The 16,904-nt window shown below is 35.1% G+C and overlaps 1 protein-coding gene across 2 annotated transcripts in view; it reads left to right on the top strand.

The window, feature by feature from the left end:
- The window catches only part of pou6f2 (POU class 6 homeobox 2), a 559,448-nt gene that overhangs the window by 643 nt on the left and 541,901 nt on the right, over window positions 1-16,904 (top strand). The window contains exons 1-2 of one of the 2 annotated variants that reach the window (XM_072571172.1): window positions 11,200-11,285; window positions 13,665-13,839. In XM_072571172.1, coding sequence (XP_072427273.1) covers window positions 11,274-11,285; window positions 13,665-13,839 — 187 coding nt within the window. In that variant the 5' untranslated portion in view covers window positions 11,200-11,273. Of the gene's footprint in view, window positions 1-11,199; window positions 11,286-13,664; window positions 13,840-16,904 lie in introns of those variants that run through there. The other variant, XM_072571171.1, reaches the window with a different exon arrangement.

The following is a 16,904-nucleotide window of genomic DNA, read 5'->3' as shown; positions in this document are numbered from 1 at the left end:
TTTACTCCCTCAAGCCACCAAGATAAACTGGTCTAGGGCTGCTGTGATGAAATGCCAGAAGAATATTTCTCAAAGGCCTCACATGCTGGGCTTTAGAGCCATTTCGTCTTTGTCTACTGGATACCAGATGGGTCACTAGTGCTTCTTGTGTTGTTTGTATTCTAAGTAGTCCTGGTATACGTGTCCTTTGCTTTTAAGCACAATCATCCAGAAAGCAATCCCAGGCTTGTAATCTTCTTGTTTATCTGCAAATAATCACAGGAACTGGTGGAATTATGCTCTTCTGGGTAAGGAAGGTTGGTTAAGACAGGTTTTATAAAGTAAGCATTTTCCAGAGAATATTTTGGTAAATTATATAAAATCATAATCATATAAATAATAAATTTGTTCCAGGACAAATATATCAATATGTAATTTTATATATCGAATGTGCAAAGATCAGCTACATAATTGTATTTGTCTGTTTGTTTCCTTAATGTGTAAGATTTCTGTGAAAGGTGTTACTTGGAAGCATCTCACTCTGTTAGAAAATTGATGGAGAAGAGCTCCAAATGTGATTGAAATGTGAGCCTGCCCACTCGCGTTTACCTCAGTGCCTTAGAAGATTTAATGAGCAGATGTACTGTTCATAAAAAAACATAGTTGTTTTGAAGATTGTTTTTAATATCCGCCTCAACAGTGAGTGTTCTGCATTCATAAAATAATTCAGATTAGTTTTGGTCTGTTTATAATTTAATTTGAATAGCTGCTACCTAAGGCATTTAAATTCTAACAGTACTCATTTGTTGAAGTTGTACTTTTTATGGTGATAGCTCTTTGCTTTTCTCAATGTATTGTCTTTTGAGCATTTATTATTAACTTGAATTACTTGATATCTATTGCTAAACTAATCAGTTATTCCAAATATAGTTCATGAGACTATTTGCTAATCTGGCACAGTGCAAAACTAAGGTGCAGTACAAGTACCAAGTGTTCTTTGTTACTGATTAATTCTCTATTCATGAAAGTGAATGGCATTTATAATAGCTTCACAGTTTTAATGGATTAACCTTCACGTATCTTGTAGAAAAATACAAATTGATTTGTCTCCTCAAGTTTTCAAATACTGAATGTTAAAGATAACAAAATACTTTTGAAGTATTTGCAAAAGAAAAGATACAGTTAAAAGTCAAGAGCAGTTGCAGAGAAAATGTAAATATTAATTTTTCCTCTTCTTTAAATAACACACTGTCTATGATCTTGATAATACGGTGAAGCCAAATTGGCAGGCCTATAATAGATAAGACAATATTTTAAAAACATTTATACATGTCACCTTTTGTGTTGAGATTCAGCTGATTTTATTTCATGACCAGTTGTAACCAAATCATAATGCCATTGTCCAGAGGAAATGTCCATTTTTCAAAATTGAAAATGTGGTTTTCTGTTACACCGTGTTCCACATAGGACGTCTGTGAGCCTTGGAAGATGGCTATCAGGGTATCTAATCTCAGAATATTCAACTCTGCAAAGGTCATATTTGTTGAAGGAGATGTCGTGGGACTTATGTAGATATAATTTAAAATTTTATTAAATCAATTCTAAATGGACTGAAAAGGTTACTTTTTCTCACTTACCTTCTCTGTGTAGTCTCTCCCTTTCTTCCTCTTTCTCTGTCTGTCTATCTCTCCACTTCTTTCCTATTTCCACCCCATTCAATTTGGCTACTGGCAAAACAGTCAAGTTATTTTGAAAATAAAATTTCAGTCCACAAGAAAGATCTTCTTACATTGCTTTAGCTTCATTCCTGTGCATTTTTTATTTTGGAAATTCCACAGTACAGTTCATTATTTAATTACACCGTTTGGAAATGTATAATCTCTATTTATGCTATTCCATTAGTGCAAATCCATCCACTGACTACAATAATCTAAATCTTTTTAGTATTCATATTTTAAATAAAATTAAATGATGCTTTGAAAAATAATTTTGGGGGAAAATTATGAATATTCAAGAAGCACTTACTTTTGCATTTTTTTGAACATTTAACATATGAAATAATAAACTCTCATTTCCACGTAAAGTTGCTTGTTTCATTGAAACCGCTCTCATGAGAGAAATACTACTTAATGTTGTAGCTTCTATAATCTTATTTTTTGCAAGATTCAGACTTTTCAGTACCTAAATTAATCTGCTTCATGTCCAATATTTGACACTAGCACTGCAAATGCTTTAAGGATTGTTTTGGAGGATGATGAGGAAGTTGAATTGAGAGGAACAGGATTTTTTTACTACATTGCATTAATTGTAAAGATTTACATGAAATGGGCATGTAGGTTGGAGGGAATTTCACAAATGCACCTCACATTTCAGTACGAGTGCACCAATAAAATTCTTGAATGAAAATACAACATGATTACAGAAAAAAAAATTCAATCGCCAGAGGATTAGGGATATTTTGTTCTTGTTGATTGCTCAAATCAGTTGATATGTGAAACCATGCTGTGTGAGAGAGCTTCTACTGTTTCTGGATTCTTCTTAATTTGTAGAGCATGATTCTTAACTTCCCTTTATTTAATTAATCTTGTTTCAAAAATTAGATACTGTTTTAGGTCACCATTGTATTTAAATTGCTGAAGTTTAACTTTTCAGGAAGAATTTAGAGAAACTGAAATGAATTCGGATGGAAATTAAATAACAATTTATGTTAAAGAATATCTCATTGCTTATTAATCAACCCTATGTGTAAAATTTGAATATATTTAATATAAATTATTTAAGCTATGTTGAATGCTCAAAGTTCATTATAGTGACATACATTTGTGTTATTGTCAGAGGTCAGCAGTTTTTAATTTTTCTATTTTAAGCATATTTTATACAGTTGTCTTTATGTGAGTGAGGCCTCAATTTCTGCATGACAGGTATGTTCATCAGTATTACTACCCTCCTGTTTATGTCTCAGCAGAGGCAGGCAGGTCACAGCGTCCAGTCACCCTTCTCACAACTGCTGTCCACAGGGAACACTCCAACCATGCCATCATGATCTCTAGGCCCGAGGGCTTGGACTAGCTGTGCATTTGTATGTTCGCTGGGTATGAAGACCATAATACAGCTCAGCTTGTTAAATGAGGTACAGAGAAAGCAAAACTGCTGTGACATGAAGCAGGAGAGCTGTGTGTGTGTGTGATGAATGGGTAGATAGGGATGGGTTTGGGTTTGTTTCCAGGTGTGTAAGGGGACGATTGATGGAGTAAGGGGCGTTGGTGACAAATATTCTAAACATGTTTCTTATTTTGTTGCTTCAGATGTATCATGACTCTCTTTTCAATATTAAGCCTTTTCAAGATAGAAGTTTGAACCTCAAAATAACATTTTTAAAAAACATCACTGCTACAGAAACTAAATGAGTTAAGTTTTATTTTGAGTTTGAAAGGTTCACTTTGCAATTTTCATGAAGTGTTCATGAAGGTTATGTGGCTATGTGCTATTTAGACTCTGCTTCAGTATATTGGTTTTGTGTTTTTCTTGCAATTTAATGCTAAGTGTTTGTGTTCTTGTGTCATACTTAAACTAATGGTTCTAATCTGTTGATGCTAGTATTAGTTTATTTTCTGTGAAGTAGTATTGCGCATAGGCAGGAAGTCATAAATAAGTGATTCTTGTAAAATATATAATAAGTAAATATAATTAATACTGAAAAAAAATGCTTTCTTTTTGTCTCCCAAATGCATTGTGACAATGAAAAACCTTTTTTTTTGCCAGAATTCACTTTTTAGCAGTGAAGGAGCAATATATTTTCATGTTCTGTTAAACAAAATACCTTCTAACTTCATAAATGAATTAGAAGTGTTTGTTTAGTTTCTTCAGAATCTGCTTTTCATATTTGAGAAGTGTTGGTCAATTTTTAAATATTTTGGGCAGCATGTATTCCAATATTTTAATGAGAAATAGCTTATGTGCATGATGATGTTTCTTTATTCATAAAACTAAATCGGTAGACATCTCAGCCAGAATCAAGAAATAAAATTTGTACAGTTTTATTAGGAAAACAATAATTTCTTATGTTATTTCCTCAATCTATTCATGTTTACAAGGTAAAAGTTCATTCAAGTTTTGTTTTACTATGTACTGAGAATCATATTGTATACCAGTCAAGCAATATTTTGTCCCATACTGTTTGGATCATTCGTTTTCCCCCAATTTGATTTCTGTAAATGAAACATTGTAGGATTGTGTGGTTTGTAACCTTTCAAATTTGAGCTCTTTAATCTTCCTGTTGCCTCTGAGCCAAACTTGACATTTTATTTTGTTAAAAATAAATATATTGTTATTGAGACTGCTATATGTAAAATGTGTTCAGGTAGCAGTTTATTTTGGTGTTCTCTCAGAAAATATTTGATTCAACTTTGGTCTAACACGGTTTAACGCCTGCCGTAATTCCTCATATTTATGTGCAATTCTGCCCCTTTGAAATTATACGTACAGGAAGCTAAAATTGACTAGGTCTGAGAATTATCCTATATCCCGGTAATGGGCATGCATTTTTTTTTTAAAATACTCATGCCAATAAATCTTCCATTGTAATCAGTCAATATGCATAAGGAATGTCCAATTTTATATCTTTAATAGGTCACTTATTACACACTATTGGAGTTTCATAGCCTACATCTAAATCATTACAATACCAAACACTGTCAGCTGAATGGGAAGGTTAATTTTATGTAATGTGAGACAATAAAGCAGTTCCTCAAGCTTTATCACTGATGGATTTAGAATGTTTCCACCTGCAGGATAGAGCATTACAGGGGAAACCAAGTCCAAGAGAAAGGAGGCTCATGAAATTCAAAGGAATATGGGAGAGCTTGAAATGTAAGACCAAATCTGATATAAACTCAACCCTGACTAGTTGTATCTAGATAATGATGTTTTTTAAAAACAAACTGTACTCTATCAAAACTTTTAGATATTAAATCACACTAGTGTATTTCTCAACTTTAAACAAAAGCTTCATCTGTTAATGAACAGACTGTACTAATCATGAAGTTTGGTATTCCACTCATAAATTTACAAATCTAACTCTTAAGAAGCAAGGCGATAAAAGAAAATAGTTTACAAGTTTTTCTGGGCAGAAGAAAAAGTATAAGTTGTTAATGTTAATTGTTTCTATCGATTTTGAATTCAATAAATTTTTGTTAAGCAAAGGTATTAAGAAATATGGCCACAGATCATTGAATGGTGTAACAAGCTCAATGGCCTATTCCTGCTCCTATGTTCCTAAGTTTGTACATAAGTAATTAAAACACAAGATTTCTTTCTCCATATTGGGCTATTTAAAGTGATGTAATGTACTATGACCTGAACAATATAAACAGTTAAAAATAAATTATCTTACATATTCAAATGTATACACTTGGTGCAATGATACCAATTTGTAGCAGTAAACTAGACTTTTTTTTAAAAAAAACCTCTGCAGTTTAGCAAAGGTACAATTGTTAGCTATTGAAATTGCTATTCATATGATAGACTTTTTTGAGTGGGACGATGATGATGCTGAACTCACTGAGAGATGCACATACCTTGGTGATGTTGGTTATTTGAGGAGGATGAGCATCCATTGACTGGATTGGTTGCTAGCTGTCATTAATTGGTGCACACAGGCAGTCATTAATAGTTTATTGTCGGCTGGAAGTTTAACTCTGAGGGAAATTAGATCTGAGGCTTTATGCCTTTTTCCTCTGATCATTTTCCTTGCATCAGCCAAGTATTACAGATCTGAAAAATATTTTCATTTTGTTAATTTTTTTTGGTAAAACAAATATAGTTGAAACAAAAATAGACTAGCCATGTTTTATGCAGGAGATTTGACCTACATCTTTAGTACCAAACATCTTGAGAAAATGATGATGAAAGGTGGAACTGCTTTCCAATAGAGGCATATATTTTGGATCTGTTTTAAGTAAAAGCATCACTTAACTGTGTATCAAAGAAAGCATCTATTCAGAATGTTCGGAAATCTGATGAGATCTGTGTGTATCATTATCCCACCAAATGCATGTTTCAATGTGCTTGTACCAACATACATTAACATACCTGATAAAATTAGGAGACAGGTAATGGAGAAATTCATCTTGGGTGGCATCGCCTACTACATGCTGTACTTGTTATTCAATCCTGTTGATGTCAATGGAATTGAATTTTGAGTGGTGAGTACAACAGCAGGCAGATTTGATACCTACCATTTTATGCTACTGCCCAAGGCAAATTTCTACCCTACGTATTTTGATCAAAGTTCTCTAGCTTTCTTGAAAATTCTTTGTGCTTTGAAACTATGAATGTAGTTGAGAGTAATAGAGAGCTGTATTGAGTTAATCCCACATAATTTACAGATTAGATTAGCAAAAATCAGTTGTCACCAGAAGCATGTTATTGATATCGCAAAGTCCAAACGGGCTGATGAATAAATCTAGGGTTGTTTTGGACAATGTTAACAAAGAAAAATGGGCAAGTCTGCAATTTGGGGACCTTTAGAAACTAACCGAGTGGTTTCAAGTTCAGGAAAAAGCTTGTGAGTAGTTGCTGAACAAAGATACATTTTGACAAAGCTTTTTTATCTTGCGATAATCAAAACAATTTGTAATAAATTCAAACGTAAAAGTGAAGCAACATTTGTATTGTACAAGAAGCTGAAGTTAGCTGCTTCAAGATGCTCTGCAGTAGCAGCACAATGGTGTTTGTTGATAACAGGTTACTGACATCAGTCGAAAAAGACATTTATTTCTTAAATGAGTAAAGTGGAATGTTAATTTTAGTGGTGCAATGCTAGGTATGCAGGTCATATTTGCCAAAGACTGGTGAATTATATGAAACAGCAACAAGCAAGGTACTGATCATACCCAACCAGCCTGTTCAACCAAAACTCAGTGTAGTGTCCAACATTAGATGTGATTATGTGATTGGATAGCATTTGCTAATTAATCCTGAATGTTAGCATAATCTTTTGCACAACTGATTTAGGATTGTCAGGAGTTCATAGTGTAGTGCACTACTGCATCCTGAAAGCTATATATGTTAATACTTTTGGCCATGTTCTTTGTAAACAGAAAGAATTTGCACACACATTGGGCTTGCTGGCTTCAATATTATTGGTGATAGCAGTACTGCAGAGGTGAATAAACTAATCGTGACTCAAATGCTTTTATCTCTTGAGGCAAACATTATAAATTTAATTGCCATTCCATAAACTTGAAAACTAAGAGTTCTGGGATATCACGTAGACTACATAACAGAATGCTACATTGTCACAGACATTATCTTCAGAAGCGGTGTTAACCCAGAATGTGTCTATCTTTTGAGGTGGGTGTAAAATATTCCTTGGCACAATTTGAAGAAATGGGGAATTATCCTATTATCCTGAACAATGTTTTTTCCACAATTAATCTAATGATCTGCTTGATAATTCTTTGCTATTTGTGAAATCTTGCTGTGTGCAAATAGGTTTCATGTTTTCCTTCATTGCAATGATGAATGCACTTGAAAAGTACTTCATTGACTGTAAAGCACTTGGAACATCTTGAGTTTATGGACTGCATTCTGTCAGTGCAGGTTTTTTTTGCAGCAACAAAGCTTGTGTATTAATGGGAAGACCATGTGATGGGCAAACACTGAGTGTATGAAGGGGCTAGGGTATATTTAATATTGTGAATGTGTGGCTAATTATCTCAGTGCACCAAGCGATCACTTTGGGTATAATTTACTTGATTTTTAGTCTATCTAGTTCGTCTGAGAGTTGTAAATTTTATTTTGCACTGTAGCAATATATTATTCTGAAAAGTGGCCCAAGACATTTTATACCTAGTATTGTAATTTGCTTACCTCTGTTCATAATATTGCAGATTAATAAACTTAAGTTCATCCAAACCTTTGCTATCCAAATCCTAAATCTCCTGTTCACCTGTTAGCTAAGTGCATAATGATGTACATTGGCTTGCAATCCACCATTTGCCTTGGTTTCTAAAACCATCATCCTCTTTCGGATCCTACCATTTCTTTGCCCTTCTTTGTACCTTCCTCCAGTCCTACAACCAAATTTATCCTCGCTCAACTTTAACTATTTGTACGTCTTCACTTATTCCAGCCACTAGAGTCAAAGCCCGAATTGCTAGGATTCTAACGCAAAGTCTTTTGTCTTTTCAAATCTATATTATTTACTCTTTACCATGCTGTATAAAAATTATATCTGTGATCAACTAATTAGTCAGCTGGCCTAATATTTCTTTTGGCACAATGCTTTTTTATTCGTCTGGTCATACTGCTGTAGATCACTTTACGATTTTTGCTATAGTGAATGTGTTATGTAAATTTAAGGTTTTTTTTTAAGTTGAGGATGTGCAACGTAGCGTGGCATCGAGTAGTATATCATGAATGTACAAGGTTCGGGTTTTTTTTGATTTGTGTTGAGTTACTGAATCACAAACAATGTTGAAGAAACAACTGTACCTAACCTCTAAATCACAGGGTAGAAAGGTGGGTTTCTGCACCTTCTGGTTGTGATGCAGTGATGCCTACTGGTTAATCATGGATCAGGACAAAGCTATATGCACCTGAGTCCTTTGCTTTAGTAGCACTCACCTGAAGATTGACCACCCACTGTGATACTGCAGAATCATTGGAGCTTATTCAATTGCACCAGCAATAAGACCTCACTTGAAAGGGATATGGATTGGGAAGAGGAACAGAAAGTTATAATTCTGATTTTCATTCCCAACTTCCTGTGAGCATGGCTACTGACAGGGAATGCGAGATTGTGGAAGTTTCCTATAAATTCCAAAAGTGAGTCAAATTTTCAGAAAGAGCAGTTAAACATAAAAGCAGAGCAGAGGTATTGTGGAAATTTACTGAATGGAATAAGTGGAAGGATGTTGCATTCCTGTTTAAGTCTAATCGTTCTAGTATTAGCTGTCTCTGCCTTCCTAGTTCAATTATATCAGCACCATCCTGAAGAAACCAGTGCATTCTGAGTGCCACTGCAAAGATCACCATTTGCTGACAGCAGGAAGCTATGCTAATTTCTTCTAGTTGAAATTTAATAATTTTAGTTATATCTTAATGGCTTAGAGTGAATATACTCTTTTAACTTCCCATTCGTTTGGAATTTTGACCTGCTTGACATCATAACCAAAAATGAGACTGGACAATGTTTGTGTACTTCCTTCTCTTATCCTGTTATATACATTTTTCTGTGTGTTTTTTCTCCCCGAAACCTGAGCACCATTTCCTCCCCCCACCCCCGCTAATCTACAACCGCGCACACACCGTACTCCCCTGATGTTATTAGTAGTTCTTGTACACAAACTGGAGAGCAGGTGAAATTGAGATGCTGGTCACTTTATATGAATACATAGCTTAAGACAAAAGTATTTGTGCTTTATTCCGTCTGTGGAATGGAATCACAGCTTGAAACACTTGTGAATCGATTCTGTGAGAGAGTCATTCTTTCTGCTGGTGCCTCTTTGTTTGGTAGCAGAAAGAAAGAGAGGAACTTTGCATGATGGTCTCAAATATTTTCTGTGCTAACATTTCATCCTAGCTGTTTGCAGCTGGTGATGTAGCTTGTTTAGTTATAAAGAGTTGCTGGTTTAATTACAAGTTACAGGATCTGGTTCTGGAAAGTTGTTTTCACTCTAGCATGGAAGGATGCTTTTTTATCGTTTGATTGTTCAAAACGTGTAATCACAGTCTGCTGTTTCTATTTTGTTTTCTGTTGGATTTTATCCTTGTCATAACTGGAAAAGATTGAAGGTGATATAAAGAACAAATCCAGTGAGATAATTCTGTCACCTTCCTCATCAGCATAATCTCTCCTTAGCTTCCTCTGCCTCATAACCTGGCTATCGATTGTGTCACAACCTACAGTAGGCCAAGGCAGGGAACTGAAACAGCCACCATGGCAGTAGCTTGCCGGTGTGACTGCAGCTCAAAGAGGGGATGAAAAATCACACTGAGAAAACAATCAGTGTATTTAGTTTTCATCAAAGTAATTCCAGCCCAGGTCAATGCCTCATGCTGATATGTTGAAAAAACATTTAAAAAATTTGAAGAGCTTGACTTTCAGCTGAGGGAGTGCAGCATGTTGTCCTTAGTGTTTTTTAAATAGTTATTTAACTGCTGCAGCAAACAATTCTGTCGTGTCACAACAGAAGCCGGTAGAAGAAAATGCCATTAATCTACTAATTTTATTAATGTTGCTTTGTGAAGTGTTTGAGGTGTTTTTTGAAAATTAACATGCCTACATTTTTTAAACTAAATGAGCTAAAGTTTATTCACCATGATCACCCAGAAATTTGTAACTGTAACTCTAATAATTTTCTTTCTTTCTTCTGCATCTATGCTCAATTATTTGCAGTGTATTGTTTCAGACAGGTTTACAGATAATACAGGATGTCTCTCATTAGGGCAGTAAAGCTCTTCAATTAAGTATCTTAGGACTATGTGAGTCTCTCGAACTCTTGGTATGGAGGTGACGTGCTGATGCTAGTGCTTAGATTGTTTTAGACTTCCTAATGCGCTGTCAATGGAAGAATAATTTTTCCTTTGCAATCTACTTAGCAAAGATTTATCGATTTTAGGGTTTTTTTTCTTTTATAGAGAATTACTGATCCATTTTGGAAAATCAGATTTTCACACCTTCCATGAGAATGTGCACAGCACAGTTCCCATGAGGCTGCCTTGGAAGTTGACTTTGACAAGAAATCCCTTGATAGTAGAATGCAACAAAATATGTTCTCATTGCTGTTATATATTTGCAAGGTGGTAAAAATAAATTTGTTTCTAAGTCTTTATTTTGTTGGAAGAATGTCCATTGAGATTAATTTAATCTGTTTGCAATCATTTATCTGAAGTTTAGAATTTTAAAACTTTATTCGGACAATTAACATTTGTCATTAAACTCCTGACATTTAAATGTAACACAGTTTGTTAAATTCTGTTTTTAAAAATATCAGGAGAATAGTATATATATATTCTGTCTTCTTCAAAACAATGTTAGACTGCAGTGGGAGGACAGTCTAAAGATATTATAGCTTCAAAATGGCGTACCAAGAAGGTAGTGAAGTGATTCAGCTGTCTTGGGCCGAGGATTGCCATTTGAACTATGCTGTGCTACTGAAAGACAGACAAATAGCTCAGCTCAAAGAATATTGAGCTCAGTGGCACTGGGTGCAGGAGAAAATGCCGACTGCGTGAGTGTTCTCTGCAGGAGCAGTTCTTGAATACTTTATTACATATTTGAAGGGAGTATGGCGTGGACTGTGAGTATCCCGGGTGTACCACTAGCACACCTAAAGCTAAGGTCAGATTAAGTCTGTTCTGAATTTTACACCATAGGGTCACTGAAAGATCAGTGGCCGTAGATGAACTCTGAGGTTATTTTGATTTGGTTGAGTTCATGTGTAAATTTTTCATTGCACTTTAATTAGCTAAGTTTGAACCTATTAGTTTCTTTCAATCTGTTGGAATTTGTAGACATGTATGAAACTTGCTTCTTTCGTTATCTGTATGGTTTTTATGTTCAGTATACTCAAAGGCAATAGTCTGATCATTTGCTATTTTGAAATATCAACTGGAAGTATCAACTGGAAACATTTTCAGTGGTTTAAATAAAAGATGCGCGTTCAAACAATTATTTTTGAGAAAGAACAATTATACTGCTTGTGTCGAGCTTGCTTGTAAAGCTTGTTGAAAACCATTTGCCATTCTAGTTGAAAGTAAACAAGAGTGGACACGGAGAAAGAAAATGTGAATGTCCAACTAAAGGCACATGGAGCATGAAAGGTTAATTTAATGATCTTTGATTTTAGAAAATGCCACTGCTGAAGCTCAAGCATTTCACTTAGTATTTGTGGTGAAAGCTTCACATATCCACAAAGCAGCTGAAAATTTTCATTGCCATTATTGTCATTTACATCTTGGAATGAAATTTTAGTTTAATTATCTCTGAAAGTACGTTGTTTTGGAAATAAGTTTTTGTTTAGTAATTAGCAGTGGAAAAAGAAAAAAAAACTGTCATGTTTGTTGTGGAGCCAGAGATTGTGATGAAAGATGATATCTACGGTCTCATCCTTTCCACTTGTTTAGGATTGTCAGGATGAGGAATGTCAGCATTATGAAAGCTCAGCTCTGCTCTTGATATGATAAAATGCTTCAGAAACAAGCCTTCTTCCATGTGTGCAGCTGTGTTCTATTTTCCTTTTTTTTCTGTGCTTGAATCTTAGAAATTAATTTCTTTTCACAATGTGCCCTTAATCCAGTCACTCTTTCTTTCCACAGCCCAAACCTAATGCATGCTGAAAGTTGCATTGTTTAACGATAGCATGTTAAAATCATGAATCCTTTCCAACCTTCCCCGTGAGGTTTCAAACAGTCAACAGACTGTAAAGAATAAATAATAAAAAATATTGATTATTTTGATGACTGTGAGATTCAATTAAGTATTAATTTTGCCCTCCAGTGGACCTACCAAAGTATTCAAAGGGGAGGATTTGTGCAGCTAAATGTATGTGGAGTACATCTGCCCTAAAAAGAGGAAAATGTGTTTACCTCTTTGAAGACCAGCACATTGATGCACTGAGTCCAATATTTAAGTGCTGTGCAAATTAAGCCCTGATGACAGTGACATTGTTTGCAGCGATATTAGTATTGATTAAAGGAGTGCATTTGATGACAGCTTAAACTATTTTTATTGATTAACATTTTCATAGATTATCATGTGTCATATCAAATACCATTTTCAGAAATGAATACATTAAAAATCCGCAGGCATTCATCGACCAATGTGGTGAATGGACATGAGGGCAGGCTGTCCAGTTTGTAAAGAATTCCGGTCACCTGTTCTCTACATAGAGCCATTTAGGCATAAACTTTTCAATAAATAGCAGAAGTGCAGCTCAGGGAGTTTAATTCCTCCCTATTTTCACCAGTGAAGGTTTATAAGAGCAACGGTAGCCATCAAAGGTAAATGTCAAAGAGTTTAATAACAAAAGCAATTTACCCTTTCCTTGCCTGCTGCTCCTGACACAGACCAAACTATAGTCCTGATGAGACATCACTTTAGCTGGATTTTTTCTGAAGTGAACAACAATCATTAACTGCCATTGAGTTAGTTTGTACATTTAATAAGTAGTCCTTGTTCATAAATGTAAAATGTGAAAATGTTCTATCTGTTGATCTTTTAATATAAATGGTAATTTTTCTTTACAGTACACAAAATACCTTAATCAGTACTGCAGAACACTCACTTTGAAGGATGAAAACTGTTTTGTCTGTGTTTTTTCTCAAGGAAGTTTATAACCAATTATGTTACCATCAGTTAATGCACCCAATATTGCCAATATCTGCGCATTTTTTTGAAAGCGCAAATGCACTTCTAAATATACTGGGCTGCATGTCTTAGACTGCAGTGTTTCTTAAATCAGCTTTTCTTGAAAAGAGTATTTTGACAAAGGAAAGCAAAATCCTCACATGCTAGTAGATTTTTAATAGGGCGGAGAGTAATGGAAAACTCATTGAATCTGTAATAGCTCTTCACTTGACTGCAGCTAGCAATAGCAGCTGGAGCTGCCTGGGACTTAGATAAGGGAGAGCGTGCGCACCAAAGCTAACCTTGTTTCACTCATCGTTTTCTTTCCCAGGATCCCATGATTTCTGGACAACAACTCAGCAAACCATTGCTGTCCCTCCGAGCTGAAATGAATGCAGAATCAAGAGGTGAGGACAAGGCAGCCACTTCAGACAATGAGCTAAATGACTCTCTGCTTGTGCCTGTGGAATCAAATGACAGTGAGGACACTCCCAGCAAGCTCTTCGGTAAGTCTGTTTTGATATTTGTTTTGAATGTTCCTATTCTGTGTGAAGAATCTGCTCTTTTCTTTTTCCAGTAGCCTCTGCTGTTAAAAGGAAGTAGATCAAATCACTGTCTTTTGGTATTATACTTCCATTTTTGTGGCAATCTAATGCATTTTTGCCTCTCCAATTCCAATTCATCTCCACCCACATCCCCACCCCCACCCAATAAAAGATCAAAACTAACTGAAAAATAATGGTTAACTTATCCACTAGGTGCTCACAAATAAACTGGCATGGATTACGTGTGGAGGCTTGAGATCTGATCTTATAATCCTTAATGGGGATACGTCAGAGATTTAAAATGAGGAAGTCCATTTGCATCAATTTTAGCCAGATGACATTTTGATGCTATGATTTAATACTGTGCATTGTTACATTGTGTTCATCAAACGTTGAAAAATGATTTGTCAAATACTTTAACAAAGGTTATACCTTTCTTTGAAACATTTATGAATGCATGTTAATGTTTTTGGTGTGAAATTTAGGTTCAGGTCACTATGCTCAGGCCATGGAGGAGGTGAGCTGCCTATTGCCTAAGGTGTTCAAATTAATTGATTAAATGTCTTTATAAAACACCAACAGAAACATTTCAGCGATGATGCCTTTTCACCTAATATCAGTAAGTTAGTTATGTGATTGACTGACTTCACCTGACTTCTCTGTGAAGACCAGGAACAAGCAATGATGAATTATGTTACTATTCCTTGAACTTCCTCGTGGTTTTAAAGATTGCTGAATGTATAATTTCTGTATTATTCATTCAAAAAGAATCAGGGAAACATTGTACTACTTAACTTTTTTACAATTGAAACTTCTGTTTCTATTGACAGCAGTGAGTAAACATGCATTACTGAACCTGTTAGAAAGTGGTCTTTCCTTTGATTAAAATCCCTTTTGTTTTATGAGTTGTGATTAATAATACATCAGAGAGCAATGCATCAAAAGAAGTGGCTGAAAGTTTGAGAATTGCCTGTTAAGTCTTTCTTCATTTCCCCTCATCAATTGTCAGCCCCCTGCTCTGGTGGACATATTTTCTGTGCATTCGACATGTGATTTAGTGTTACATTTATAAGCATCTTTGCAAGGCTCCAGTTTAATAATATCCATTTGAATTTTTCCAGTTCTAAGAAGTAGGGGTGTGTTGAAAAACTTAAAGATGGCAAAGTGACAAGAGAGAGATCTGTGTAAAGTGTCATGCTGTGAGGTTAATAAATTTTTAAGCATATCCAAAGGCATGAATACCTTAAGATTACTTATGGCAGCAAATGCAATTCAGCCCATCTGATCCTCCCTAATATCCAGGATAGTTTCTATTTAAATGAACAATTCCGTTCTTAGTTCCTGCTTTCACCTTTTGGACTACTGGACTCAGTGTTAGCAGTTATGTGCTATCTTTTATTCTATTGCTTGATATGCATTTACACTTTTATTTTCTTAGCTGTTTCATAGCCTGAATTTACCTGTTACTGTTTCAAATCTTAGGCTGTCTGACACAGATTCTGTTTTTGTATTGCTGCAAATTCTCATTGGTGGAAATTTACAACCATTTTATTGCACATGGCCATATCTAAATGGGAGTTAGGTAACTTACTGTGATCCTGGTTTGGAGAAATTATTGTTGGAGTTTCAGTTGAAGAAGCAAGTGCCAAATAGGCTGGTACAAATGTCCAATGTGTACTTGATGGACACATGAATCTGAAGACTATTCTTTTCTTAGTTTCTTGATCTGTAAATGGAGTTCAGATTTGTGATTAGTTATTATCTTCAACATAATTTGATCTGAGATTTTGGAATTATAAGCTAAAGGTAGGGCTTTCGAATAGAGCAACATTGACAGGATTCAATTTATGTAGTTAGTCATACCATTAATAGTGTATTAGGAAAAGTGATAAACATTTTTAAATTGCATTGATATCACGTATTAAAATGCTAACAGTTGTGGAGTCACCAGAAGGTTAGACTATTCTGTAGTTTAACTTCTTTTTCTCATATTTTGTGCAAACTGTTTTCTAGACCCAGCAGGAAGAGGTCACCAACCTCAATATCCCACTGTAATATCTCTTCCCATGTATGCATCTACCCCACTCAAACTGTAGATCTCAATTGATAATTTATTCTACAACCCTATACAATTCTCAATTTCCATTGAAATCAGTGGAGAAGAAAGCCCAGCAATTGAAAAAGATAGGCTGCTGATTTGCTATTGTGATTTTTATAATATTAAGACTAATTTTAACCCCATTCTGTAACTTCTGTTAGCAACTGTTTTAGAAAAAGTCGACTATGTTGTGTCAAAGTCATGCCTTATTAGCCCTAGGATGTATGCATTTTCCTTTTTGAATGAAGTGATATGTCATTACTGAGCATCCCTTACAAGTGTACTTGGCTATAGTAAATGTTTTCCTATGCTTTTCCAGCAGCAACATTGCATAATTTGTCATTGAAGGCGAGTATGGAAACAAAATGAGAGCTTTACTTCTCCTGAAAATAACTTCAGCATCAAATATTGAGTTGGTAACTAAGAGTTATTGTGTGTTTTTGTCTATGGGAGGAATTGATTCCTCCTGAATAGATGGCGTTTACAAGAGAGAGAGGGAAGAGATTTGTGAGGCTCTGCCAATCATCAGGAGTGGTTTACCGAATGCTGGGAAAGTACCCAGAGATTAAAATAGCTAAAATGGTGACTGTATTTTTCCACACTTTTTGAAAACAAATCTTTCTGCCTTGCTTTCAACATGAATGAAATGTTTGACTTAAGAGTTTTCTAATAGTAGTAAATGTAGTAAATCCAGAAGGGAAAATTCCTGTCAGAGCAATTTACGAGCCTCCTTTCAATTAAGTGACAACCCAAGTGGACAGTCGTGTACCTCACCTTCCAAAAGCTTTGGGCCATATCGACTTGAAGGTTATTCTTAGTGTTCTGTGGATTCATTACAATTTTTGGGAATGGAAAATAACTTGACCAGTATAGGAAAAAACTTGGACTTTGTGCAGTATTGTTTATAATCTCAGGTGATCCTAAAGTG

The sequence above is a fragment of the Chiloscyllium punctatum genome, chromosome 5, assembly GCF_047496795.1.
Source record: "Chiloscyllium punctatum isolate Juve2018m chromosome 5, sChiPun1.3, whole genome shotgun sequence".
Taxonomy (NCBI): Eukaryota; Metazoa; Chordata; class Chondrichthyes; order Orectolobiformes; family Hemiscylliidae; genus Chiloscyllium; species Chiloscyllium punctatum.
This window is presented reverse-complemented; position numbering and strand designations above follow the sequence as displayed.